Below are 26,594 nucleotides of genomic sequence, written 5' to 3'. Positions count from 1 at the left end.
AAATATTTTTAAGTGAAAGAATTAATGAATTTGTGTCTCATCCCCTGGTTCTTCCATGCCAATCAGAAGTGTCCCTGCCTGGTCCAAGGTTAATAAGACATCCCAGCTCCCATCCCTAGCCAACAGCACACACTGTAAGGACTGAGGGAACCCGAAAGTGCGAGGCATTGGTGTCATCACCCTGGCGCTCTGCATCTCCAAGCTACCTTGCCAAGCCAGTCCATGAATCAAAGTCACTGGCCTCTAAGAGGTCACACAGGTGTCCAGGCAATGAAGACGATGCTGGGGCGCCTGGCTGGCTCAGGCCGTAGAGCATGTGACTCTTGACCTCAGAGGCTGTAAGTATGAGTCCCATGCAGGGTGTAGATATTACTTAAAAATAAAATTAAAGGGTGCCCGGGTGGCTCAATCGGTTAAGCTTCTGCCTTCAGCTCAGGTCACGATCCCAGGGTCCTGGGATCGAGCCCCACATCTGGCTCCCCGCTTGGCAAGTGGGAGTCTGTTTCTCCCTCTACCCCTCCCCGCTGCTCATGCTCTCTTGCTCTTTCTCAAAATCTTTAAGTAAATAAATATTTTTTTTTAATTACACTGAATTTAAAAAGGGGCACCTGAATGGCCCAGTTGGTTAAGCACCCAACTCTCAGTTTCGGTTCAGGTCATGATCTCAGATCCAGCCCCACAACGGGCTCTGTGCTGGCCGTGGAGCCTGCTTAAGATCTCTCTCTCGACTTCTGCCCCTCCCCCTCCTCTCTAAATAAATCAATGAATTTAAAAATATATATATATAGGATCCCAACAACTTCTCCCTGAGGAGAAATGTCTGTAGCCACTTTTACAAGCACCATGCCCGCGCCAGCCTCCTGGACTCCTTGGAGCTTATCTTTGCTTAAAGGTTTCTGTTTACCCAAAATAACCACAGATCATTTGGATTATTATGTATTAGTCCAGTTTATTAAATAATGAAACAAGGTTTATGCCACATATTCCAACAATGCTTAAATAAAGAGCTTGAAATATAAAGGCTCATGAAAAATGCATAGTCTTCATATAATATATACTATTTCTAGCTCATGAATAAATATGGAGGATAGGAGCCATTTTATTTCACAGATTAGCAATATTTGGCATCAATGATTACAGAAATCCACAAGCAAACAAAAAACCCCATTATCTTCATTTTATAAAAGCTAAAAATCCTTTTGCCACATTTCAGCAATATCCAAGGGGGTCAGGGGACTTGTAATCACACCCCTGAAAATAAGGGGACCGAGGCTCCAAGTCCTTAAGTTCTTTCTTGGTTAGAAGCTTAACAATTCCATGAACTCCTTCAGGAAGCAGAAAAACCAGAACAGGTTACGATCCTGTTCTATATAGCATGTGTCATATATCTACACTGGAGAAATACTCTCTTTTTGTCCTAAAAACATGCTCAGGGTTTATAGTGAGGTTTGAGTTTCTTTTCATCCTGGTATGAACATGTACATAATTTGACTCAATTGATAACAATGAACGTTGTGTGACGTCGACTCTTTAGGTGGTCTTCAAAATGAACTTGCTTCTACTGTTTCAGAAATTATATGTACACTTAAAAAATACAGTGTTTTCTTCATTTTAAAAAAAGTGGTTCTTAAAAAGTAATCCTTTAAATTCCAGGAACTCAAAAGTGAAAGCCTTCCTGAGAACGCCCTGACCAGGTCAATGGAATGTTTTGGTGAGAAGAAAAATATCTGCCTAAAGATATGGTTCAGTACCAGGAGCGGGCCCAGGGAGCTCAGCTCTGCAGTCACATGGTGGGTGGGGGTGGGGGTGGGGTCTGGACTTGCATTTAAGTCTTTAACCAGTTAATACCTACAGGCCACTCCGGCCACCCCTTCCCTTCCTTCCTTCCTTCCTCTTTTTAAGGATTTTGTCTCTGTTTTGGAAATACAACTCTGCCTCACAAAAGCTTTTTCAAAGTAAACATCCATAAAGAAGGCAAAGTGAAAGGGAAAGGCAGCAAAACCGCCTGATCCCCAAGAAAAACTACCATGCCTTCTATTCTGGGTCAAAGGAAGTGGTGACCCAGGGCAGGAGAAACTGGGAACCTGCCCCAGCACACACCTGGGGGCGGGGGGGGGGTTCCGCCTGGGAGCCCTGGGTCAGGGTGTATTTAATGTTCTTGAACGTACAACTGCAGGTCCCCAAGTAAATATGTTCCCTTCCCTGGGGCTGTCTTCTAGAAGTTCTTAGGGCTCTTGGAGTCACGTTTTATTTTTGAAAAGAACAAGATGAAGGCAAGAAAGGAGAATGATTTTTTTTTTTTTTTGTGGTCTTTAGAGAAAGAGAGGAAGATACGATAGACCTCTTCGAGAAACTGGAAAACAGGTACAGTGCTAAAGGGAGAGTTTCTAAAATTTCAAGCAAGTGTTTTAGGAAGGACAGGAAGTGTTTTAGGACTTCAAGGAAGTCCGACACAGGACATATCTTCACAAACAGAACCTGAACGAAAGCAAAAAACTGAGAAACCTGGAAAGATCAACTCTTCGATTCACTCACAACATCCTGTCAAGGAAAACATAATGCAACTGTTCACTTCTACTGTGTTCTTTGTCTCCACAAGGCCTTTGGCGAGGGGCTTTGCTCGGGATTCTTCTCCCACCATTCCGGCGGGCTGACAGCACAGCTGGTGTACAAGGCCCACCCTCCGGGCAGGTCTCAGCAGCCACCCTTGTCTTCCTTTGACCCCCAGCATCAATACACATTATTATCCTCATTTTACAGACTGGGAAGTCACAAACTTGGCTAAAAATCAGAGCAAATTACTAACGTTACCTAAGACGCCAACCCAAGCTGCCTCAAAGATCGTCCATCAACATGGACCTTGCCACGTTCAAAGCCAACACATCACACTGTCACGGGCTTAGATATGAACGCTTTGTAACAATTCCTCACGAAGGTCAGGCCTTCAAAAGCTTAAAGTCACTTATTATAAGTGAAAGATCCTGCCGAAATAGGAAATTATAAAGCAGTGCAATATGCCAGGGATCTATTTGCTGCACTGTTTACACCCGGAGTTAAAAGGGCCAGGTCTCCACGTGTGACATTTCTCCTGCTGACGAGAAGCGACAGTCGTCAGAAGCTCAGGAACGAGAACACTGTCCTGGAGGCTCTATTCCGTGGTTCCGATGGGCTCCTCTAGAGCCGTCTGGCATCCCTAGCTGCGAGCTGAGCCACAGCAGGTGCTCCTGTCCCCTGAAGAAAACGACACCCGGTTCCCAATCTTCTTGCAAGCTTTCTTTAGCAAGAAACATGCGTTCCATGTGCTGTCTTTGACGTCAGAGGGCACTTCCACGGTAAGGACTAGTGTTTGGATGTTAGTCTCTAGCATGAAACATCTGACGCAGAGCGGCCGCTGCCAACACCCGGCCATCTGGACTAGCCCCATCTTCATCTGTTGCTCACGCTTCAGCATCTGTGATGAACCAAGCAGTGAGAAGCAGCGTGACACACGGGAAGCTTTATTGTTTCGGAAGTGAGCGTTTGCAGAGCGCCGTCTCACGCAGCCTTGACTTGTCACAAGTCCAATTTCTTCAACTGCTCGTAGGTCACGAAGAACTGCAGTGACTGGTTAAGGCTGACAAAGAAAATGCCATCTTAACAACTCCGACGCGTAAACACAGACTCACGGACAGCAGGTGTCACAGATACGTCTGGGCAGACCACGCACCATGGACACATTAAACATGAGGGGTGCCATCCTCATCCACCCAAACCATCTTCCCATCCGCCTTCCCAAGCTCAGCCTGGAACAGAACAATCACAGCGGAGACAAAGAAATCCCCTAGCATCGGCTCCAAGGGCCTCCCCGAAGAGGACGTCCACACTGCCTGGCCCTGGCGGCCGCTGTGACGGGCAGACTTTCCAGAATAGTCAACTCTGTGTGAAACAGAAAGCAAGCAAGTCCCGGGGAGCTCTCCTCACGGGTCTCGGCTGGGCAGTCCTTCATCAGGACGGAGGCGCAGATAAAGAGAAACGGGGGATGGGGAAAAGCACATCCCCTTAGCATTCCGCCCCGGCACGTCTAATGAAGTGCGGCTCCCGTCCTGCCTCCCCCGTCGGCGTAGGGCATTGGCACTGACCAGCCAAATCACTCAGGAGCCAACTCCTGTTTATCCGCGGGGACCCTCTAAAATAAGCATTCTGGAACACTGCTGCCAAACCGGATCCTTCCCAAGGGTGGCTAGGGATGTGCAATCAAGCCGCGCCTTCCTGTAATCATAAATATTCCCAGCAACGTCTACTGCAGTCAAGTCCCGGTCAGGGACAGCATCACTAAACCAGATCCCGATAGCCCAGGACAGAGATCTTACACCCGCTGAGATAGAAACTGAATCATCATTTCCTAGAATCAGACGAACGCAAAAGAATAAGAAGCCACTTCCAAATTATCATTCAAAACACGGGCTTATGCCAACAATCGTCTGGTAGCTACAGCTTTCGTTGGATGTAGTGCGACAGGAAAAGGATACGATGATGTTCCAAGGACCAAGTCTCAACCAATTTGGCCAAAACCCTTTATACAGAGCAAAAAACCCTTCATTCTTCCAGGTCTGTTATAAGAGGGAGAAAAAAAAAAGTTAGCTTCCAACTATCCAGTGATGTCAGGTGCATTAATAATTAGGAGTCAGACTGAATGTTTTTTTTCTCAGAACTAAAATCTTAGGGCAGCCTGGATGGCTCAGCAGTTTAGCACTGCCTTCGGCCCGGGGCGTGATCCTGGCGACCCGGGATCGAGTCCCACCTCAGGCTCCCTGCATGGGGCCTGCTTCTCCCTCTGCCTGTGTCTCTGACTCTCTCTCTCTCTCTCTCTCTATCTCATAAATAAATAAAAATCTTAAAAAAAAAAAAAAGAAAGAAAGAAAATCCTGTTTGCAAAGACTGCTTAAAAACCCATTGCCCCCTGCCTCTTTTTGTTCTTGAAAGGCTTCTGCATTGGAGAACACAAAGGCTCCACGTCACACCAGCCCCGCACCCAGCAGACAAAGGACAAAGTAAGGAATGAGATTGAATCCTGGGCAGCCCCAGTGGCTCAGCGGTTTAGCGCCGCCTGCAGCCCAGGGCCTGATCCTGGAGACCCGGGTTCGAGTCCCACGTCAGGCTCCCTGCATGGAGCCTGCTTCTTCCTCTGCCTGTGTCTCTGCCTCTCTCTCTCTCTGAATAAATAAATCTTAAAAAGAAAAAGAAAACACCTCGTGATGCTTTGCTGCTTTCCTTTAAAAAAAAAAAGAGAGATTGAATCCCGACTGCAGGTGAGAAACACGCAAGTCAATGGTGGTTAGGACCTAATTCAGACCACGGCCACCTCGGGTCACGAGGTGGATCCACACAAGCACCTGTGCGTCGTGAAAGCCGAACTTGAAGTCTAGGACTTGCCAGCATCGCGCCAGAGAGCAGGAGCACCCAAGCGGCCCCTGGTCCCCTGGCTGGTGGCAATCTAGTCAGGAACACAACAAACTCTCATCCCCTCCGGACCAGGAGGCCCCACTGCTTCAACTGAAAATTATAGGAAGATCGACGCATTCTCTGGAGAGATGTCGGAATGAGGTATATTCATTGGGGTCAGACGCAAGAGTGGGGAGGTGCATTTTGCAAGGAGACCGTTCTATTGCGATGGCAGAAATTCTGACCATTTTCTCTCCCTTTACAGCTGAGCAACGGTATAAAGAAAATGAACTTTCATTTCTAAACATTCATCTAGATTTTTGTATTTGTAAGAGTTAGCCCAGCGTGGCCAGAACTGGGTACCATCTCGGGGCTTGAGAGCATCACTCGTGTTAGCTATAATAACCCTCAAAATTCAGTGACTTCTTAGGTCAAGTATCCGTATACAAATGTGTGTGTGTGTAAACACGTACGTATATACTCACACACAACACACATGGGGGGGGGGCAGTTTCAACTGAAACGAACCACTGGAATATTGGAGATTAAGTAAAATAAACTTACTTACTTCTAAGTACTCCTTAATATCAGTACTTATACCAACAAGGCTTACTACACAGTAATCCAGGCACGGTGCCGTTTCGTAGGCATTATATCTCAATGATTTTTACCACAACCCTGTGACATGGATGCGACTGTTGTCCCATTCCACTTATGAGGAAACTGGGGTAGAGAGTCTGTACCTCGACCGAAGTCACACAATTACAAGGGACAAATCCACAGGTTTGTCTTGCTCTGACCCCTGTGGTTTGTATCGTGACAAGAAGCTCTTCAGAGGGGCACAAGGAAGCCACTGAGCTGTGGCTCAGGACCTCAGGACCCTGAGGACCCTGCCCAGGAGAGCGTTCACTCTCACCTGTAACAGGCAGTCCAGGGTACTTGTGTAGCCAGAGCACCTGCCATCCCGAAGGACTCTCTGGTTCATCATACGTGTTCTCACAACATCGACGGGATTTGAGGCCAGGGCCCCAGCCAGGCCACAGGTGAAGCTCGAGCTATGAAAAAAAGATACCAGGGGCGGGGGGGGGGGGGGGGGGGACAGAAAGTTCACCATCACTGAGCTGCAACCACCGCTATCAAAGGCAGGAAACAGCCTCCTCCCGAACCACACTAACGTGACGTGCAGCAAGAGGAAATGTTTCCAGGAGGAGGCCCATCACTAAGGCACTGTGTGAACTTCTTAAATACAGCACGATTTATAGCGGCTTAGAAGTTCCCACCTCGACGCAGAAAAACTTTGAGGGACAAGAATGTCAAAGGTTCATAGAAACACGAAAGAATGTCTTCCAACGATGATCTATTGCATCTCTTGGCTATAAGCAGGCGTCAGAGTAATTTTAGTCCCATCATAACCACACCATTCTTAGAGAGCAGAGAAAAAGACGTCCTCACAGTAATGCGCCCACAGGGTCTCAACAAGACTACAGACCACACTTGGCATCAGCCAACTCAGAGCAGGGTTTCTCAACTCCCACACTCCTCGAACATTGTGGACAGGCAGGTCTCTGCTGTGGAGGGCTGTCCCATGGCTGTAAGCTGTTCAGCAGCTCCCGGGCCTCTACCCAGCAGATGCCAACAGTACTCCCCCAGTCGTAACAGTCAGAACAGTCTCCAGAAATTGCCAAAAATTTGGATGAAAGTGGATGAAACCATGATACATCCATCCTAACTTGCAGCTACTAAAAAAACGTGACGTTGGTTTGAACTGACACAGAAAGATATTTGGAATATATTATTAAATTTTAAAAAGCAAGGGAGAACAGCAAATACTGCATGGTACCCCACGTGGGGATCTATATAAAAACAAAAAACACAGAATCCATAGAAACCAAAAAGTGGTTCCCAGGGGCGAGGGCTAAGGGAAATAGGAAGAGGCTGGGGAAAAAGGCATAAACTTTCAGCTATAAAATGAACAAAGTCTGAGGATCTAATATAGGACATGGTGACTACAGTTGGTAACACAGTCACATAACTGACATTTGCTAAAAGAGTAAAAGTTAAATGTTCTCACACACGCACGCACGCACATGCGCGCACACACAGATAAATACGTGAAGTGATGGATATGTTAATGAACTCAGGGTCAGATCTTTTCACGTTGTGTATGTGCATCAAATCATTACACCGTACACTCTTAAATAGCTCACAAGTTTGTCAATTATACCTCAATAAAGCTAAAAAATTAAAATAAAAAAGTAAGAGAATACTAAGCATGATCTTGCCTGTGCGCTAAGTACACAGAGTAGACTTTTATACATATTTGCATGTGCCTGAAAAAACAAGCTGTTGACAACGGTCACCTGTGTAAGCAGATAAGGGCTTTTGCTTCTTCTCAGTTCACTTCTAAATTGTAATTTTTCAAATATGAGACTGCAATACTTTGATAATAAACCTTTAAATCTCTAATAAAGTCGTAGCAAACTGCTACCCTGACCTCATGCATACCTAAAATGTTATTTTTTAAATCTACAAACATACAGGAAGTGGGTATACACAGTGTCTCCCATCAGGCCTGAGAGAATCAGATGTTTCTTGGTGAGGTCGTAGACCGGTAGCTCCACACCGACAACGATGGCAGCCCTCTGCGCAGTAAGGGACACGCCCTGGGTAAAAATACGAATAACCAAGATTCAGAGAGCTCTCCATGAAACAGGCCTTGGGGGGAAAAAAAAAAAAGCTAAGAATGACAGATCAGAAAAGACCAGAGGGTAAAGAAGTCAGACGCTCCCAAGTCTGCTCCTAATTCTGGCATTAACTATATGACCTTGGCCAGACCCTGGCCAGGCAGGACAAGCCGCCTCACAGAGGCTCTGGCTTCCTGGTACATACAGAGAGCACTATGCTGGATGACCCTTAGGGCCTATTCTGTGAACTGATGGGCCACCAGAAAACCAGGAACAGCATCCCATACCGGCACCTGCCTAGTAAGTCAGTCTTCACTTAGGGGACTGGGAAACCGCACAGATCAAAAAAATCCAGCCTAACTATAACCTAGAAAACCCCTCTCTGTACGAATTTTTTAAAGTAAACAAAAATGTTCAATCTTCATAGAATTTCTTATACATGAATTATTCAAAAGGCACTTTAAAACTATGACATATGCCTTATATTTCCACTCTGTAGGGAATGAGATTAAGGAAGAAAGTAACTTTGAGGGCAGAGGCCACTCCTCTTCGTGTAGGTCAATCTGCCATTCAGATTAAGATGATGGAAATAGGAGAAATAAATTCAAAGAAGGAAAACGGCTCCGTTCCGTGGGCTCACCTTCCACAGTCCTCTTGCTCCCTCTTGCTGGTAAATGTTAATGAAGTTGCCAATCATTCCGCCTTGAATGGTGCTGCTTTGTGCTTGCATCCGTATCTAGAGATTATTTTGAAGACAGACGTGAGAAGGAAAGCACATTTCTCCCCGAATGCAGACTTCGGAAAATCATTCAATCTGTTGTTTACTAACCATTACAAGAATTGCAGTATAAATACAACTGTAATGCTAAAATGTCCTTTGTAGGATTTATAATCATAAAGATTTAACATTCATGAGGACTGGTTCTGAGGCACTTTGGAATCAACAAAATGCATCGAGGCCCGAGCTCATTAAGAGTCCAAAAAAGATGGATTTTTAAAACTAGTCTTCTGAAAAGGAAAGAGAATGGCATATTTCCTTATAAGTCACTGACCAGTTAAGAGAATGTGACGGTAGGCTGACTTCACATAACTGATAAGAGTATCCAGCGTAGTTGGCAGTGCTGAGCATGGACGAGCATATTTCTTAAATTAGTTACTTCAAGCCACTACTATTTCCAACCAGCTGAACCAAAAGGTATGCCGGCGAGCTGAGCACAAGACGATCACATGATGCCCGTCATGCTCCGTTACACTTGAACTTACAAATAAACTGGACAGCGGCCGTGGAATTCATGGGACCGAGATTCTGACGTAGAGATAATGTTTGATGTAGCTCTCTACATTTTTTAAAATTAAAAGGGACTTCTCACTAAAACTTGGTACCTTATTTTTTGTTTGGGGAGCAAATACATTACCTCTAGCTTCCCAAGGAAAATGTTACTGCCAAGCTAACGTGGGAAAATAAACCAAAATACAGGAACTGCCTTTCTATCAGCCTGGACATATGTTTAAGAGATTAAGAGGAGGGGATCCCTGGGTGGCTCAGCGGTTTAGTGCCTGCCTTTGGCCCAGGGCGCGATCCTGGAGTCCCGGGATCAAGTCCCACGTCGGGCTCCCGGCATGGAGCCTGCTTCTCCCTCCTCCTATGTCTCTGCCTCTCTCTCTCTCTCTCTATGTCTATCATAAATAAATAAATTAATTAATTAATTAATTAAAAAAAGAGAGAGAGAGAGATTAAGAGTGGGGATATTTCTCTCTACTTCCCCCCCTCCCAAAAAATCCTGGCAAAAGCACCTTCACTGTGCAGAAGTGTAGTGTACTCAACACACTGCTGCATAAAACTGATGTTTGTTGGGGCGCCGGGGCGGCTCAGTGGGTTAAGCGTCTACCTTCAGCTCAGGTAGCTGAGGTACCTTCTCCCTCTCCCTCTGCCTGCTGCTCCAGCTGCTTGGGCTCTCCCCTTACCCCTCACTCTCAAATACATAAATAAAATCTTAAAAAAAAAGAACTCTGATGTTTGCCAGACTCTCCTGTCAGAGTGAAGGCTCTGAGGGCAGGGTCCTTATCTTACTCATTTGGGGATTCTAAGCACGCAGCATATCAACTGGCAGAGGGCAGCACAGCGAACGCTGGTCAACTAACAGGAACAAAAAAGGAGAGGGAGCGACAGAGGCGAACATCCTGAGAACCACTGAAAAAAGTAAGTCCTGCCTGATTTCTCTTTTGTTTAATTAATTTACTTCTGGGATCCCTGGGTGGCTCAGTGGTTTAGCACCTGCCTTTGGCCCAGGGCCTGATCCTGGAGACCCGGGATTGAGTCCCACGTTGGGCTGCCTGAATGGAGCCTGCTTCTCCCTCTGCCTGTGTCTCTGCCTCTCTCTCTCTCTCTCTCTCTCACTGTGTCTCTCATGAATAAATAAATTAAATCTTTAAGAAAAAAAAATTAATTTACTTCTTTGTCTTATTCCAGAAAGGATCTAATAAAAAGGTTCTATCCCCGGTATTGTCAACAAGGTCCACCAATACGTCATGTCAAACTGTAATCAGGAAATATTTCCATTCATATTCCCTGAAATCAAGTTAACGGAGGACATCACATGTTCAGAAATGGTCATTAGGTTTCTGAACAAATAAAACAAGGAAGATTTTCAAGGAAAAATGAAATTCAAATGTGTCCATGCCCGATTTTTTTCTTTTGCTGCTTAATCACCAAAAACCTTGTCTCTACAACGAGCTCTACTTTGTGAGCTCCTCTGTATCCACGGGAAATCCACCCAGCGGATGTTTAGAAGCTAGAGGCTTCATGATGCTTAAATTATAAACAAATTCACACATCCTGTGTGGGTTATATCCGCAGCATTTCATTATCTGAATGTTGTTCTCAATAAGAAAATGTGGAGTGTAAAAAAAAAAAAAAGAAAGAAAATGTGGAGTGTGCCTATAAGATACGGATCGCACTGCTTACTTTCAAAACATCAGTCGGATTAGCGATGGTAGAGGATACGACTCCAGAGAGAATTCCACACACCACATTTATCAGCAGAGTCTCATCTACAAACAAACACATATTATTTGACTTTTCGTATACACAGAGCTCTTCACATCAGTAGGTGTAACTCACTGACATACCACTTGTACATCTTCAGAGAATCGTAAAATTCCTGCTTTATGAATCAAGCAATTTTTTAAAGATTTTATTTACTTATTTGACAGACCACAAGCAGGGGAAATAGCAGGCAGAGGGCGAAGGAGAAGTAGGAGCCCAAAGCAGGGCTTGATTCCGGGACCCTGGAATCATGACCTGAGTGGAAGGCAAGAGGCTTAACCAACTGAGCCACCCAGCTGCCCCTCAAGCAATTTTTTTAAAACATTTTTTATTTGGGCAGCCTGGGTGGCTCAGCGGTTTAGCGCCACCTTCAGCCCAGGGAGTGATCCAGGAGACCCAGGATCGAGTCCCGCGTCGGGCTCCCTGCATGGAGCCTGCTTCTCCCTCTGCCTGTGTCTCTGCCTCTCTCTCTCTCTGTGTTCTCATGAGTAAATAAATAATATCTTTAAAAGAAAAAATAAATAAATAAATAACTTTAAAAAATAAGTAAAGATTTTTTTATTCCTTTTAATAATCTCTATACCCAATATGGGTCTTAAACTTACGGCCCTGAGACCGAGAGTCACCATGTTCCACTGACTGAGCCAGCCAGGTGCCCCTGAATCAAGCAATTTTTAAAATATTAGGAATTTTGCTGGCTGACCAGGATTTTGCCTAGCAAAATAACTTGATATCCAAAAAGGACTGTGAATTATCATGCAAAATGAACAACCATATACTACCTCACTTTTGTGTATAAATATTGACCACCGCAGTAATTAAGATGAGGAATAGGTCATAGGAGAATAAGAAAGATAAACTCCTGGGACGCCCAGGTGGCTCACTCATTTAAGCCTCCGACTCTTGATTTTGGCTCAGATCATGATCTCAGGGTCCTGGGATCCAGCCCCAATTCAGGGCCCATGCTCAGCAGAGAGTCCGCTTGAGATATTCTCTCTCTCTCCCCCCCCCCCCTACTCATACATGTGTGTATTCTCTCTCAAGTAAATAAATAAGTCTTAAAAAAAAAAAAAGGTACATTCCTAGGAGACACTGAGAAGATAGTTTTAAAGCATGCTGTATAGATTTAATGTGAAGTATACTGAAGTGCTAAAACATCTTAGCTCGTGTTGACTACTCTGACCTAACAGTTGACTGGCGCTTGGTGCTTGTCTCATTGTAATAAGAAAGAAAAAAAGAAAAAAAAGTTCTAGGGTTAAAGCAAAGTCATAAAGTCAACCATCAATACAGTATTAGAATTCAGCTCTTAAAAAAAAAAAAAGGAATTCAGTTCTTAATACTAAGAAGGGTATTTACGGCTTTCCTGAAAAATAGATGATAATGCCTGTTAGAAAATTTTAGAAAATTTTCAGTTGGCTAGAACTACAACACCACACCCTCTAGTCTAGGTGTTTCGGAGAGGAGGAAAACTAAAACATTTGTAGAGATTGCTCCTTTTAACTGCCACTCCCCTAAGTTCAGCAAAGAAAATCTGATCTTGCCTTGACTAAAAAAAAGACACACAACCCGCCCAGCTCCTGTCCACAAGGGGAAGAAAGATTCCCCACTCACCTTCAGGGTGTTCGACAAACAGTCGCTTCAGGCTCTGGTAGGTGCCTATCTTGATGGTGCCGTAGGAAGCCTGGCGTAACATCGCAGGGGCAATCCTGTCAAACCGATGTACGAGAGGACAGAGATGCTAAAAATCGCTTTAAATCCTCGAGGAGGCGCACAGACGCAACCACGTGTTTGCCTTCCACAATCAAACTATGCTACACCAGACTTCTCACGATTCAAGATCCAACAAAAATATAGTCGGGTTCAGTTAAATTTGTGCAAATCGTCAGTGCGCTAGGTGAAAGCTCAGCCCCCTGTAGTTACCCTCAATGAAAACGTGTAAGTGAACGTGCGGTTCTGGGTGCTCATGGGCGTTCAAGGGAAAAGGCCCTCCTTTCTGGAGGTGAAGCGCCTGGTGACCTCTGCCCTCTGCAAGCATCTGCCATTCTTCCGCTGCGGCTCTGGAGCGCGTCCCCCATCCACTTGGGGGGCCCTGTTCCAGGTCCTTCCTCTCCGTCTCTCAGCCTTCCGGCGCCCAGAACCACCCTGGGGCAGTTATCCATCCCAACTGTCTCAGTGCTCCCACCTCCTCTGGTGCTCCCACCTCCTCCGGTGCTCCCCACCTCCTCCTCGAAATGCACTGTGCCTTCCTTCCCCCCTCCATCAAAGCTGCCTCCCCAAGGAGACCAGCTGACATCTGTGCTGCTGAACGAAGCGATGCCCTCCCTTAGCACCCTACATAGCCTCTCTGTGGTCCTCGCTAGTCCGTCCTCGGTCCTCCATGCAGCCACCCCCCGCCCAGCTCTGAAACACGCCCCTCTCCCCAGGTTTCCTTTCCTCCACAGCCTCCCACCCCTGTCCTCTGCGGCTCCCCAGAATTCTGTCCTGTGCTCTTCCTTCCCTGCTCTCCACACTCCCTGGTGAGCTCACCGACTCCAACGGCGTCCACCACTGTCCGAGACTCGGGACGCCGGATTCCTGCTCACAGCACTGACCCAACGATGCATTGTCAACCACTCCGCAGATCTCTCATCGTGCATGTGCTATACCCACCTCCGACCCAAGCTCCCACACTGAACTCATCATCCTCCCGCTCCAACCAATCGGCTCTCCTCTCTGTTTCCCGGACCACGGAATGGAAGCTCCATCTACACTCTGGCCCAAACCAGAAATCAAGAAATTAACCTTGTCCCCTGCTTTCTCCACACCCTAGGGCTGGTGGACATGTGCTGTCCCCACTAAACGACAGCCCCCTTCATGTGTTGCTGCTAATCCCCCTCCGACCTCCTAGATCCAGGCTCACCCTTCTCTGTGATGCTCTGCGCCCTGAGAGGGTGGCACCCACATTTTGTATCATGCAGGCTTCCTGCCAGCTGGCTTCCAGGTGGATTCCACCAGTAGACAATGGGATGGATGGATGGATGGATGGATGGATGGATGGATGGGGAGGGGGAGGTATATTCCTCGCCTGGGCACTACCAAAGCATCCCCCCTCCCCACCACCACAGCTACTGTTTGCTCCTTCAAGGCTCCGGTCCTAGTAGGCTCTGCTAACACCATGCCTGTCCTTGCCCTTTTGGTCCTAGGGTCCACTTTGATAGTTTCTGGGAACCTCAGTATCCTTCCTCTAGTCTTTAAGTAGCCCCTTCATTAAAGTCTCCTGACTGAAGCCACCCAAGCAAATTCTGTTTTCTGCAGGAACTCAGGCTGACGCAGGCACCTGGCTTACTCGCTTTCCTATCTCATGCCTTCAGCACACCGTTCGCTAAATACTGGATTAAAGAAAAGCTGTTCACAACTCCTACCCACATCAGATACGCTATCATTTTCCTTATAGCAAAAACCTCGTAATTCAGAATAGCCATCGGGAAGGGCTTTTTCAGAGTGAAACACTGAATGACTGAATGTTTTCTGAAACAAACGTAATTTTTACATTATCATCTATACTTGAATATAATAAAGACATACTTTCACCACAAAGTTCACTACATAAAAGATACACAGAAACTAAAGGTGAAATGAAAAATCTGCCCAACTACTCACTCTTTTCAAATATACCACGGATTTCTACTTTTTCTCTATGAATCCTAGTTTTCCATCTATTTGTTTGAAAGGTCAATAGTCAAGTACAAATGCACAAAGGTCGACTTACCCTGAATACAGAGCTTTCAGCCCTTCTTCTCTGCCTATCCGCACCAACGCATGCAACATTCCTCGATACCGGATTTCTTTAAAGTTTGCATCATTTGTCTGGCCTTGAATCTGGAGCCGTGTCTTGGTTAAATCAATCGGAAAAGTACCTTAAATTTTTTTAAAAAATTTCACTTGATTAAAAAAGAAATTCCACTAAATAAAGGCTACATGGTGAGAGATTACTGAGGAAACACTGCAACTATAACATAAACTAAGAAACAGAATTAAGAACTAGCAGATACTTTGCAATCTTTTCTCTATTAAAAAGAATGAGAGGGGCAGCCCGGTTTAGCGCCACCTTCAGCCCAGGGCCTGATCCTGGATACCAGGGATTGGGTCCCACATCGGGCTCCCCGCAGGGAGCGTGATTCTCTCTCTACCTGTGTCTCTGCCTCTCTCTCTCCCTGTGTCTTTCATGAAAAAATAAAATCTTTAAAAAAAAAAAGGAACCAAAAGATTAACCCCCCTCCAAAATGCATAAATGTATTTTTCTTTCTTTCTTTTTTTTTTTTTTTGTATTTTTCTTTCTTTACATGTTTATCTACTTCCTATCTTACCCTGCAGAGGATTTGAGAAGCTGCATGGCTGTAAGAGATGGGTACATGGAATGATTTACACAAAGGGGCAATTTTAAAATAAGTTACTATATTTTGCATATGTGAAAGCTACAGTCGGGTTCAACAGGGATGAAGAGAGAGAAGTTCACTTTCTCGGGGAGCTTCTCGCTCTGTGTTCGGTCATCTGAAAGTGCACCTGTTAACGCAGGTAAGAATGTTTAATCCAGTGCCCTGCTGACAGGCCACCCAAATACGTGCCACTCGCTCAGCAACTCGACTCATTGTGGCCACGGGAGGGCCCACCCACACCGGCAACCAAGTGGGTGGGTGGTTAAGACTCCTTAACCCCTCCACCCCGTCCTCACTGGCCCCTCGGGGGCAGCCTCTGGCCCAGGACAGCAGCGACTGAGCCCCAGAAGCAAACGACATGTCAGGCCCAGCAACTGCCGAGTGCCAGCTGTATTTGTTGAGTCAATCACGCCAGGATATAGACCAAGATAAACAGGATCTGACGTGGAACTCCACTGATGCAAAGTCACAAACACAACACATACTGTGCACGACTGGCACGGGACGGCATAGTGGCCGGAACCTGGGACTTCCTCGAGCTTCTCCACGGCCACAGGCGCCAACAGGGGCAAAGTGGGTTAAAGGACAGGGACCCAGGGCCAGATGTAATCAGACAAAACTTCTGTTTGATTAACAGGTTCAACTTTTTCCACACTAAACTTTGAGCTCTGCACTGTGGGCAGCCAAAATGACTGTTTGAAAAACACGCCAACAGAAGGCAATTTTGAAATCTGAGATTAACGTTGCATATTCCCACAGGCCCTGCTTGAACTACAGTCCCGCCAAACACCAGACAGCGACCTTCACTCTTAATCAACATCCCATGTAGGAGCACGTGGGGGGCTCGGCGGTGGAGCATCTGCCTTCGGCCCAGGGTGTGACCCCGGGGTCCTGGGATCGAGTCCCACATCGGGCTCCCCGCAGGGAGCCTGCTTCTCCCTCTGCCTGTGTCTCTTCCTCTCTGTCTCTCTCTCATGAATAAATAGAATTAAAAAAAAAAAAAATCCCATGTAGCAAGCAAACGACCTGCGTGGCCCCTCGGGCCCCTTACCACATTCTGCCGTGATGGAGGCCAGCCCTCCATACACAAAGGGCTTCCAGTTGAGGGCTGACATCTTCACCACCGTCTCATCTCCTTTGACCAGAGAAACATAGCCTCCAATAGGGTTTGCCCTGGACACAGAAGGAAGACATCTCAAAGTTATAACTTCGAGGACAAAGCAGTTTGTTTCTTCTTTAAAATTGGGTTCCATTTGGAGAATGCCAGGAGATGCTACCCATGAACCCCCCCCCATCCCTCCCACAATTCCCCAGGGGAGCCTCACCTTAATAAAGCAAAGCCAGGTTATTTACTAAACCTTGATTTATCAGTCGCTTTAAATCTCATTCAGGAATACAACACGCTGGTCCGGTAATACAGTGAGTGGACAGAGGCCACTTTCTGGGTAATCTATTTGATCTAAAATCCATTCATTTTCATCCAACAAATAGTTGCCATTTGTTTGCCACCGTCTTAGCGAGTCCCTTAGGTGCACTAGAGCAAACAAATGTTGCAACCCAGTGTCCTCAGGTAAACTGACAATTATTTAAAAGTACCAAAATGCACTTCTAGTTCATATTCTATAAATCTTCGTTTTCTTTTCTCATCCACGTTGCGTTAATAGCTGGGAGGTAGCTTGGCATTAGGAAAGAGTTGGACTCTGGGGTCAGTGCCACACCACAACCTTCCTGGGGAAGTTCCTATCAACCTCTAGGCTTTTTCTTCCACGACATCATCACCATTGAAGCAGCCAACACAACCAATTAGTGGCGGAGCCCATACTTTAATTGGTCATGCTAAATAAAATGCCTACCTTTTACTCCTATTGTGGGAATTAAACATATCCTTTTAAACTAGCACAAAAAAGACACTCAACAAATACTGCCTTTCATCTTCCTTTCACTTAAAAGGTGCTTGCAGGCTGCGACAGGTATTTGCACACTTCCATGCCAGGTCCCCCACATTCATTACCCATTCTGAATTTTATGCACTTTCAGTTAGTAAAACCTGGCCTCGTGTCCATTAACAGGAGAAACATGCAAACTAACACACTTTTTCGTATATATATATACATATATATATACTCTATCAGCCATAATTATTGTTGGTTTAAAATAAAATTTCTAATTTATCATAGTCCTAATTGGTGAACAATATACCCAGGGTCTTTACTCTGCACGTTTTCAGAGTTTCCCAAGGCTACATTTTTCAAGAAAGAGTCACTATTGCCGAAAATGTCGGTTTGCAGCAAAGCCGAGGGGCTTGCTTAAACTAAGAAAAAACACAAGGAACCCAGAGGAGACCCTAAACAGACCTATTTATTCTCATTTACAGACGTTAACCGAATTCAGACTGGTTCCAGGTGAGTGGGATAAAGGGCTTCATTAATAATAAATCCAATAATTCATTAACGGTCCACAAGTACCTTCCTTAATCCACTCTTGGATTCTGCTATTCAAGTTAAAAAAAAAAAAAAAAAAAAACCCAAGCAATAATTACGGAACAGTGACGTGTGGAAGTACTGTAATTTGCCATTAGAAAAGTGTGTGATGGAAGTGATTTCAGTGGATCTCTCAATACCTTTGGGATGGGACAGAAAAATAAGCTAGGAAACCGGGTCTCAGCGAAGTGCCTTGCCCAAGGCCACACGGCCGATGGGGCAGTTGGGCCTCCAACCCGAGTGTTCTGATTCCAAGTACAGTGTCCTTTCTGCTACCATCTGAGGCTGTAAAGGAGTGATGGGGTTTTAATTAAGGAGAAAATATTACCAAGCAGCTTCGAAAAGGCACCGCTTACACAGTACATCTTATACAGATGCATTTTATAAACAATAAAAATGTGCTTAATTTAAGAGAAAAGTCTTGAGAATATTCAGAAGGTAGACAGTCCATCTGAATAGCAGTAATTTATTTTTCCAATACACAGCATACGGAGAGTGTGTTCGAGTAAATTCCTGGAGTTTTTCACGACGGTGAAATTCACATACTATAAAATAAGCCATTCTAGTGAACACTTCAGTGGCACTTCATATACTCAGGATGTGGGATGACCACCACTTCTATCTAGTTCCAAAATATTTCATCACCAGGAAAGAAAACCAGTTCCCAGTTGTTTCCCATTCTCCTCTCCCTATGGCTTCCATACGGTTCTTATTTCCTTGGCCGTGATCCTGTCTATGCATTAGGCATGGGTGTGGCGCAGGACTCCGAAGTAGTTCCTAACCAGACTACAGAGCTCCTTAAACTAAGAGGCATTAAGGCCCCACATACGGAATGAGGTTCTCCGGGACCCCCCAAGCATGTGTGTTGTTACTGGAAAATCAGTGAGTTAAATATGTGGCGGCCAATTCACAACTTCGAATACTTTCCACTTAAATTGCCATTTTAAGTGGTTAATTTCCAGTGATGATGTTACAGTTGATGCTTCCATTTAGTAGTGATTTTTTTTTAATGTAGGATTTTTCAAGATTTTTTAAATTTATTTATTCATTTATGAAACACAGAGAGAGAGAAAGAGAGAGGCAGAGACACAGGCAGAGGGAGAAGCAGGCCTCATGCAGGGAGCCCGACATGGGACTCGATCTCGGGTCTCCAGGATCGCGCCCCGGGCCAAAGGCGGGCACTAAACCGCTGAGCCACCCGGGATCCCCGGGATTTTTTTTTCCACACATACATATGTGTGTGTCTGTATAGGGAGAAATATAAATGCGTCTACATATGTAAAGACACACACACAAGCTATCCTCCAAAATGCCAGCAAAACTTTATGGGAAATGAAATCGTAACTGACCTCTAATTTAAAAATAAAACAAAATATTTTTTTTAAGACTCTATTTCATATGGCTTCATGCCATCTCACTGATTAACTTTCTGGTTTCCTGCCATACTTATTTTACTAGCTTGGTTTTAATGGCTACTTTTGGCTACTTTGTCCTTTTTAAAATATTTTATTTATTTGAGAGAGGGGGGAGGAGGGGCAGAGGGAAGAGAAGGAGGAGCAGGCTCCCCAACAGGCAGATGCCACCCCCCAACAAGACCCTGAGATCATGATGTGAGCCCAAGGCAGATGCTTAACCAACTGAGCCACCAGGCAGCCCAGTCTTCTCATGCCTTCTGTCAGTTTTGACACTAAATTTTCAGTTAGATCAAACCCCAAAAGCTCTGGGTTAGACTCAAATGCAAACAAACACTCAACCAGAGCTCAAAACTGTTGTGGAATTGCCCCCCCCCCCCGGTGGAGGGAGCATACACCCATTTGCTCCTATTTAGATGTCCCACCACCATAAACTTCTCTTGCACACGAGTGTCCATTCCTGTAACCCTGGTTAAACTGTAAGAAAGCGCTCTCTATTCGATCACCTTTGGGCTCGTCTCCCTTCCTCTCCCATCACTAGGGCTAGATTACTGAGCACTGAAGACTACCGCCCGCATTCCCAGGTTTATGCTTGCTGTGTCCAAGGAGGAGCCCTTTACCTTAGAAAACCACCAGGGAGTATCAGTAGCTGGTCTAACGTCCAAACAAAGAAAAGGTTCTAGCTAAGACAGTAAGCTGAGACCGGGCTCCAGTTATCTCAAGCTGAAATCTCTGGTCAGTAAATGGAACCACTTCTTTGCTTTAGAGCTCTCTTTGGAGGGGTTTTCCCCCCTGACACACGTTGCTTTACATCCTAGCACAATTTGGGGGGGGAGGGGAATCTCAACTCTACTCAAGTCCCCAAACGGACAGGCCAACGCAGTCAGGGAGACTGGTATCCTAGGCAATCACTACTGTGCGGATGACCTCTCAGCCTGAGGTCTAAGGATTCCAACTTTGCAAAAACTCCAGTGTCAGGCACAGCAGTGCTTATGGCTCGCTTCCCACTTTGCATTCCTCTCTAGGCCATACCCTCTAGGCAACCTAAACCCAGTGACCACTCCTCTGCCGTGTTATAAGACACGAGGCTAAGAACAGCCATCACTATTGAATATCTTGCATCTTATATGTCGAGGACTGCTATACATTTTCTACATAAGAGATCTTATTTAATCCTTACAACCCTATTAGGTAGGTACCATTAGCCACATTTCACAATTGAGGAAAGACAGCCTCAGAGAGGAAAAAGTGACTTTCCCTAGTCACACAGCTACAAAGTAGGCAAACTAAGGTCTCCCCAAAGGGGCAAAGGGCCTTTCCTCTGTGGACTACAAAGACAGAGGCTGTGAAAAAAAATATAAGCACATGGGAGTGGACGACATTCTGCACATTTGGAATAAATGTAGGATTTTCCTGCAAAGGAAATAGAAACTTTCCACCTATTTTTTGTGTGTGTGTTTCCTGAGTGGAAAGGTCTGCACAAATTAAGGATTCCAAAGGATTATCCCCACACTTAGGATACGTACTAACTTAGCATCCTCCCTCCTACATGGACTTAGTACTGATTTACTCCTTACCCCGTCTGCACAGCTGCAAAGGGAGGTAAAACTACAGTTACAGTACTTGCTTCTGCAACTCGTGAACGCCTTCCAAGTTTCCGTTATACAATTAATTCTGGATAAGTTCTTTCCAATTAGCGTGTGCCTGTTTCTCAGTCTGCAGTCTTAAGCTGGAATCCCAGTGTCTAAACCTCCGTGCCCGCTTAAGTCTCCGTTCCCTGCTCGTCTGCCTTTCACAGACTCTCCCTCGGTCCCATTCTCTTTACAGGCACAGCCTGGGAAACAGGCTCATCACAGTCTCAGGATGCACGGGATTTAAAAGGAATCTTGGAGAAGTCCCGGCTCACTTCATAGGGATTAACCGAGCCCCACGATCGCAAAACTCGGCAGAAGGCAGAGCCAAGGCCCGCGTTCGTGCCTCTCAACTTTTTTCACCACCTGAGGAAGACGAATCCGGAGCCTGCAGGGCCGACCCGGCGCCGTGGTGCGAGGCTTGCGCAGGACGCCAGGGCCAGGGCCCCCTGGACTGCACCCCCGCTCCCCACGCGGGCCAAGCTGGGGTGTCCCGGGAGCAGGTCGGGGCGCGGGGTGCCCTCTCCGAGTGGGGGCCCCGCGGGCGCCGCGGGCGCCGGCTGCAGCCTGAGCCAGACGGGTGCAGGCGCAGGAGCGACAGCCCGGGGGCCGGGGGCACGCGCCAGGGGCACACCGGGCTCCCGGGGCCTGCGACGCCGGGTCAGCAGTCAGCCCGCGCCGCCCAGTGGCGAGGCCCGGGAGCCGGGGCCCGGCCACCGAACCGCGCGCCCCAGGAGCCGGGCTCTGCCCGCGACCCCGGGGCGCAGCCGCAGCCCCCGAGCACGCCCCGCCGCGCCGCGCCGCGCCGGCCGCAGTCCCAGCCCCGCGCCGAGGCCGACCGGCGGAGGGCGACCCGGAGCAGGCACGGAGCAGGCACGGAGCAGGCACGGAGCAGGCACGGAGCAGGCACGCAGCGGCCCGCGCGGCCCGACACTTACCGGCGGCGGCGGCCCCCGAGTCTTTCCCGCGGCGCCCAGCGGAGCGCGGAGCCCGGAGCCCGCCGCCTGCAGCCGAGAAAAGGCTGCGGAGCCGCGGGGGCGGCCCGAGAGCCGGCGCGCGGCCACGCCCACCCCGCGCGGCCACGCCCTCCGCCTCGGCTCCCATTGGCCGCCCGGGCGCGCGGCTCCGCCCTCCGCCTCGGCTCCTATTGGCCGCTCCGGCGTGAGGCCCCGCTCACCCCGCGGGGGCCCGTCCACCCAGCGCGGCCCCGCCCACTCCGCGCGGCTCCGCCCTCCGCCTCGGCTCCCATTGGCCGCCCCGGCGCGCGGCCCCGCCCACCAGCAGCCGGTGACTGGCAGGCGGCCGAGGGCCCCGGGCCCGGAGTCGCAGGCTCGCCGCCCCCCGGATGCGAGCCGTGGGAACCCGCCGACCCCTCCCGCCGCCGCGGGTCCCGACTTTGCAGCGAAAAGAGAAACTTTCGGCAACGCACCGAGGGCCGCGGGACGGGAGGCTTCTCTGGGTGCTGGTTCTCTGCGTCCGCGTGAACCTCTGCAGAGGAAGGAAACTCGCACTTCTTTTTTTTTTTTTTTAAGCCCAGCCTTTTAGTTTGCAAATTTACGAACCCGCTGAAGAGTTGAAAGCATAGGAACGCTGTGAACGGTACACCCTCCCCCGAGGGCTCCCGTTTCACAGTTGCTATATTTGCTATCACTAAAGAAGTCCCCCCACCTCCACCCTCCACCTTTGGAAAGTTGCACACAACGCTGCAGCCTCACCCCTACCTACCTCGCCATTATCACCTGCAAAAAATTCCATGCCATTGGTCACAGCATTCAACATTCTGTCTATATTTAAGTCTCCTTTGTTGTCCCGAAATGCCATGCACCTGCACACGTGCGCACACACGTTGTGAAAATTCAGGATCTACCCACATCGTCCTGGTTAACATCAAGCCTCTAGAAACTCCTTTTGTCTACTAGTTGCCTCCACTTTTTGCAAATTCTTTCATAACTTTGACACATTTGGAAAGCCCAGGACAGCTGTCTCGTAGATGGCATCAATTTGGATTTATCGAAGTGATTCCTTATGATCAGATTCGGGTTAAACATGTTAGTAAGAAAGTAGCAGGTGATGCTATTTCCATGAGAAGGCACAGTGTTCCTTTGTCCCCGCACGGATGCGTGGTGCCGATCTGGATCACTTGGTCAGGGCACCGGTTGGGGGATCTCTGTCACAAAGGTTTTGTGAGAAGCCCAGAAATGATAGAAGTATAAAACCAATGAATCTCCAAGCTGGTAATCAGTAAAAGTGTACTGTGCCCGTATCAGAAGGATGGTTTGCAAACTGAGAGCACCCAACCCAAAACACAGAACGAGGCACAAGAGTGTGTGATAAATCAGCTCATACAGCCAGGAAACACTGACTGCTCTTCCCAGCAATTGGCTATAATATTTAGGATTCTCTTAAATGACAGGAAACTGGTCAGTGGTTACCTCATATCAACCTTAAGAAACAGTCCAAGCCTTGCTTAGGATGGCTAGAAGCCTACGCAAGAAATTACCCAGGTCAGGTTAGCCTTGCAGATGAAGCTCTGTATGATTAAACTGGTTTTTGTCTGATTAGAGAAATTTCAAGGCTGGTCTCCATTTCTTTTCTATTTTAACTGTACCTCTCTCCCACTGCAGCAGAGACTCTCCGCAGTGATAGGCTGGACGGGTGAGTATTTTTGCCCAAGGGGTGTAGCACACACTGATGAATGCTCATCAAATTGATTATAAAGTGGTGATTTTCTGATGCTTTTCTAATTCCTTCTACATGTCTAAAGAAGAGTACCCCTCTTTTTTCCCCCTGCTTCTCATCCTTCTTCCCTTCCCAGCTCCCCTCCCCACCTCCCCCTTTTTGAGTAAGTATGGACTCCTGCATTTTTTAGTTCAATTTAATTCAGTTACTATAAAAAAAATACTTCATTTATTTTATTATTGGTGCTCAAATTGTCCATATTTGGCCAATGGAAGCCTCCTGACCTTTATTCTTTATTCATATATATATATGTATACATATGTTTATGTATATACTTATACATTTATGTAAATATATAATATGCCTATATTTATTCATATATATATATAATATCCTATCAATCTTTGAGCACTTCCTTATTTTCTGATCCAAGACCTACTAATTCTTCACCGAATCTTCTCTGCCCTAGGCAGGAAAACTCTAGTTGCTTCTAGTAGGAAATGGCACTTAGGAAATTGGATCTGAGTCCTTGCGCTCGTTGCTACTGGGCTGTCATTCTAGGCCTTTACAGTGGACAGAGCATATATATTTTTTCATGGAGATATAGATACAACACAGTAAACACTATCCTCTTCACCCCGATATAGTTTTGAGTCATGAGTTCATGCCTCCAAGTCAAAATCCAACACCATAGGATTCATTCTAGCCTTCCTCTTTCTGTATTTATATCTTCTTCCCCCTTTATATCTTCTTCCCCCTTCAATGAAAACCCTAGTTCTCAACAGCGTCAATATATTTGCTCATTTATTCTTCGATATACAGAAACTAGTTGAGACTCACATACCAGTACTACCACCAGCAGCAAACATTTTAAGCTCCAGATTTCTTGGCAGTTCTTTGTATCTTTATAATACATCCTTCTAAATGCTGTGCAGGTAGAGAGAGTACTGCATTCAAAGTTTGCTTGAATTAATTGCTTTTTGATATGGTTATGTCCTCTATTTGATACATTGTTAAGTTTGTTATTTTTATTTGCATCAATTTGAGAGTTTGCTTTTTTTCATCTTTTTATTCAATTTCATTTTTTGGTTCAAAATAAAATCTTGCAAAGGTTGAACTCCCTCCTCATTCCTTGCACTCTGGCCTCACTCACCTCCTAGCAGTAACCACTTTCCTTAGTTTCTAGTTTATTCTTTCATCATCCCCATGTTAAAAATATGTATAACTGTATATAGATATACTTGTTAGTTATCTATTGCTATATTACTAAGCTTACTAGCTTTAAACGACAAACATGTATTAGCTCACAGTTTTGGTAGGTCAAAAACCCAGAGGGGCTCCGGTAGGCACCTGTAGCTCCCAAGGCCTCCTGGGCCTCCCAAGAATGCAGTCGAGGTGGCACCCGGGGCTGCAGGCACATCAGGGCTGGAGTGGGGGGAGAATCTGCTCCCAAGCGCACTCAGCCTGGCTGTTGGCAGGCTTTAGAAGATCCTCTTTCAAGCTCACTCACATGGCTATTGGCAGGCCTCAGGTCCTCCTCACTGGCCACTGGCCAGTGTATTCGATTCCTGGGACTGCCATAACAAATTACCACAAACTGGATGGCTTTGAAAAACAAGATTTCATTCTCTTGAAGTTCCGAAGGCCAGAAGTCCAAAATTGAGATGTCAGCAGGGCCATGTTCTCTCTGCAGGCTCTAAAAGAAAGTCCTTCCTTGTGTTTCTCCTAGCTTTGAGCCATTGCCAGCCACCCTTGGCATTCCCTGGCTTGCAACTGCATGACTTCAATTTCTGCCTCTGCCTTTACATGATGTTCTTCCCTTGGTGCATGTGTCTCTGTGTCCCCATTTCCTTCAGGGGAGCAGGATCTGCCCTGATCTAGTACGACCTCACCTTAATTTGAGTAGGTCTGCGAAGGCCCTATTTCCAATATGGTCATACTCATAGGTACCAGGTGAGCTAGAACTTCAACATGTCTTTCTGGTGGGCACAATTCAACCCACAAGAGTCAGAATTAGGTTTCTTGCATTGTGGCTCCTCCGTGTAACTACTCACAACATAGCAGCTTGCTTTGCCCTGGAGAGAGAGAGAGAGAGAGAGAGCTCAGGGAGAGACAGGGACGTTGATTCCAAGATGGAAGCCAATCATCCCTTCGTAACCTAATTTAACACTTCTGCTATATTCTGTTGGCTGGAACCAGTTGATAAGTCCAGCCCAGACTCAAAGGAAAAGGATTATGTAAGCTTACATGTAAAAGGCAAGGATCATTGGGGCCCATCTCCAAGGCTGCCTGCCATAATATATGTTTTTCTTAACTTCCACTTCTTTCTTACAGGAAAGGAAGCACACTTTATTCCACCTGGCTTTTTGCATGTGATAATGTATAACGCATCCTGGAAGACATGCTAGAGCAGTCCACAGAGGCCTCTCTCATCGCTTCTCACTATAGCATAGTTCTTCATCATGTGCCTGGACCCAGCAGACGTATTCAGCTGCCTATGTGTGATGGGCAGGGTCCTAAGATGGGCCCCAGGATTCTTGGCCACTGGTGCACACATGCTTCTCCCAGCCATTCAATCAAACACTCATCTAGGTATGGCTGTGAAAGGATTTTGCATCCAAATCAGTTGATCCCCTGAGAGCGAGACTGTCCAGTGGGCTGACCTAATCACGCAGGCCCTTTAAAAGCAGAGTGTTTTCTAGCCGCCCTCAGAAGGGGAGTCAGAGCTTCAAATCACAAGAAGGATTGGATGTGCTGGTTTGACGGCGAAGAGGTGCGGGGAGCCTCGGGGAGCTGAGAGGGTCACCCAGCAAGGAAACGGGATCC

At 46.8% G+C, this 26,594-nt stretch overlaps 1 protein-coding gene across 8 annotated transcripts in view; it reads right to left on the bottom strand.

The window, feature by feature from the left end:
- The window catches only part of SLC25A30 (solute carrier family 25 member 30), a 38,913-nt gene extending 13,134 nt beyond the window's left edge, over positions 1-25,779 (bottom strand). For 2 of the 8 annotated variants that reach the window (XM_077855630.1, XM_077855631.1), the window contains exons 1-7: positions 22,028-22,145; positions 16,618-16,739; positions 14,900-15,047; positions 12,763-12,857; positions 11,071-11,156; positions 8,746-8,841; positions 7,960-8,084 (exon numbers count right to left, since the gene is read on the bottom strand). In XM_077855630.1, coding sequence (XP_077711756.1) covers positions 7,960-8,084; positions 8,746-8,841; positions 11,071-11,156; positions 12,763-12,857; positions 14,900-15,047; positions 16,618-16,681 — 614 coding nt within the window. In that variant the 5' untranslated portion in view covers positions 16,682-16,739; positions 22,028-22,145. Of the gene's footprint in view, positions 1-929; positions 3,595-4,508; positions 4,590-6,337; positions 6,477-7,959; positions 8,085-8,745; positions 8,842-11,070; positions 11,157-12,762; positions 12,858-14,899; positions 15,048-16,617; positions 16,740-22,027; positions 22,152-25,076 lie in introns of those variants that run through there. The other 6 variants (XM_077855627.1, XM_077855625.1, XM_077855626.1 and 3 more) reach the window with 6 other exon arrangements.
- Between the last annotated feature and the right edge of the window lie 815 nt (positions 25,780-26,594).

Source organism: Canis aureus, chromosome 17, assembly GCF_053574225.1.
Source record: "Canis aureus isolate CA01 chromosome 17, VMU_Caureus_v.1.0, whole genome shotgun sequence".
NCBI lineage: Eukaryota > Metazoa > Chordata > Mammalia > Carnivora > Canidae > Canis > Canis aureus.
This window is presented reverse-complemented; position numbering and strand designations above follow the sequence as displayed.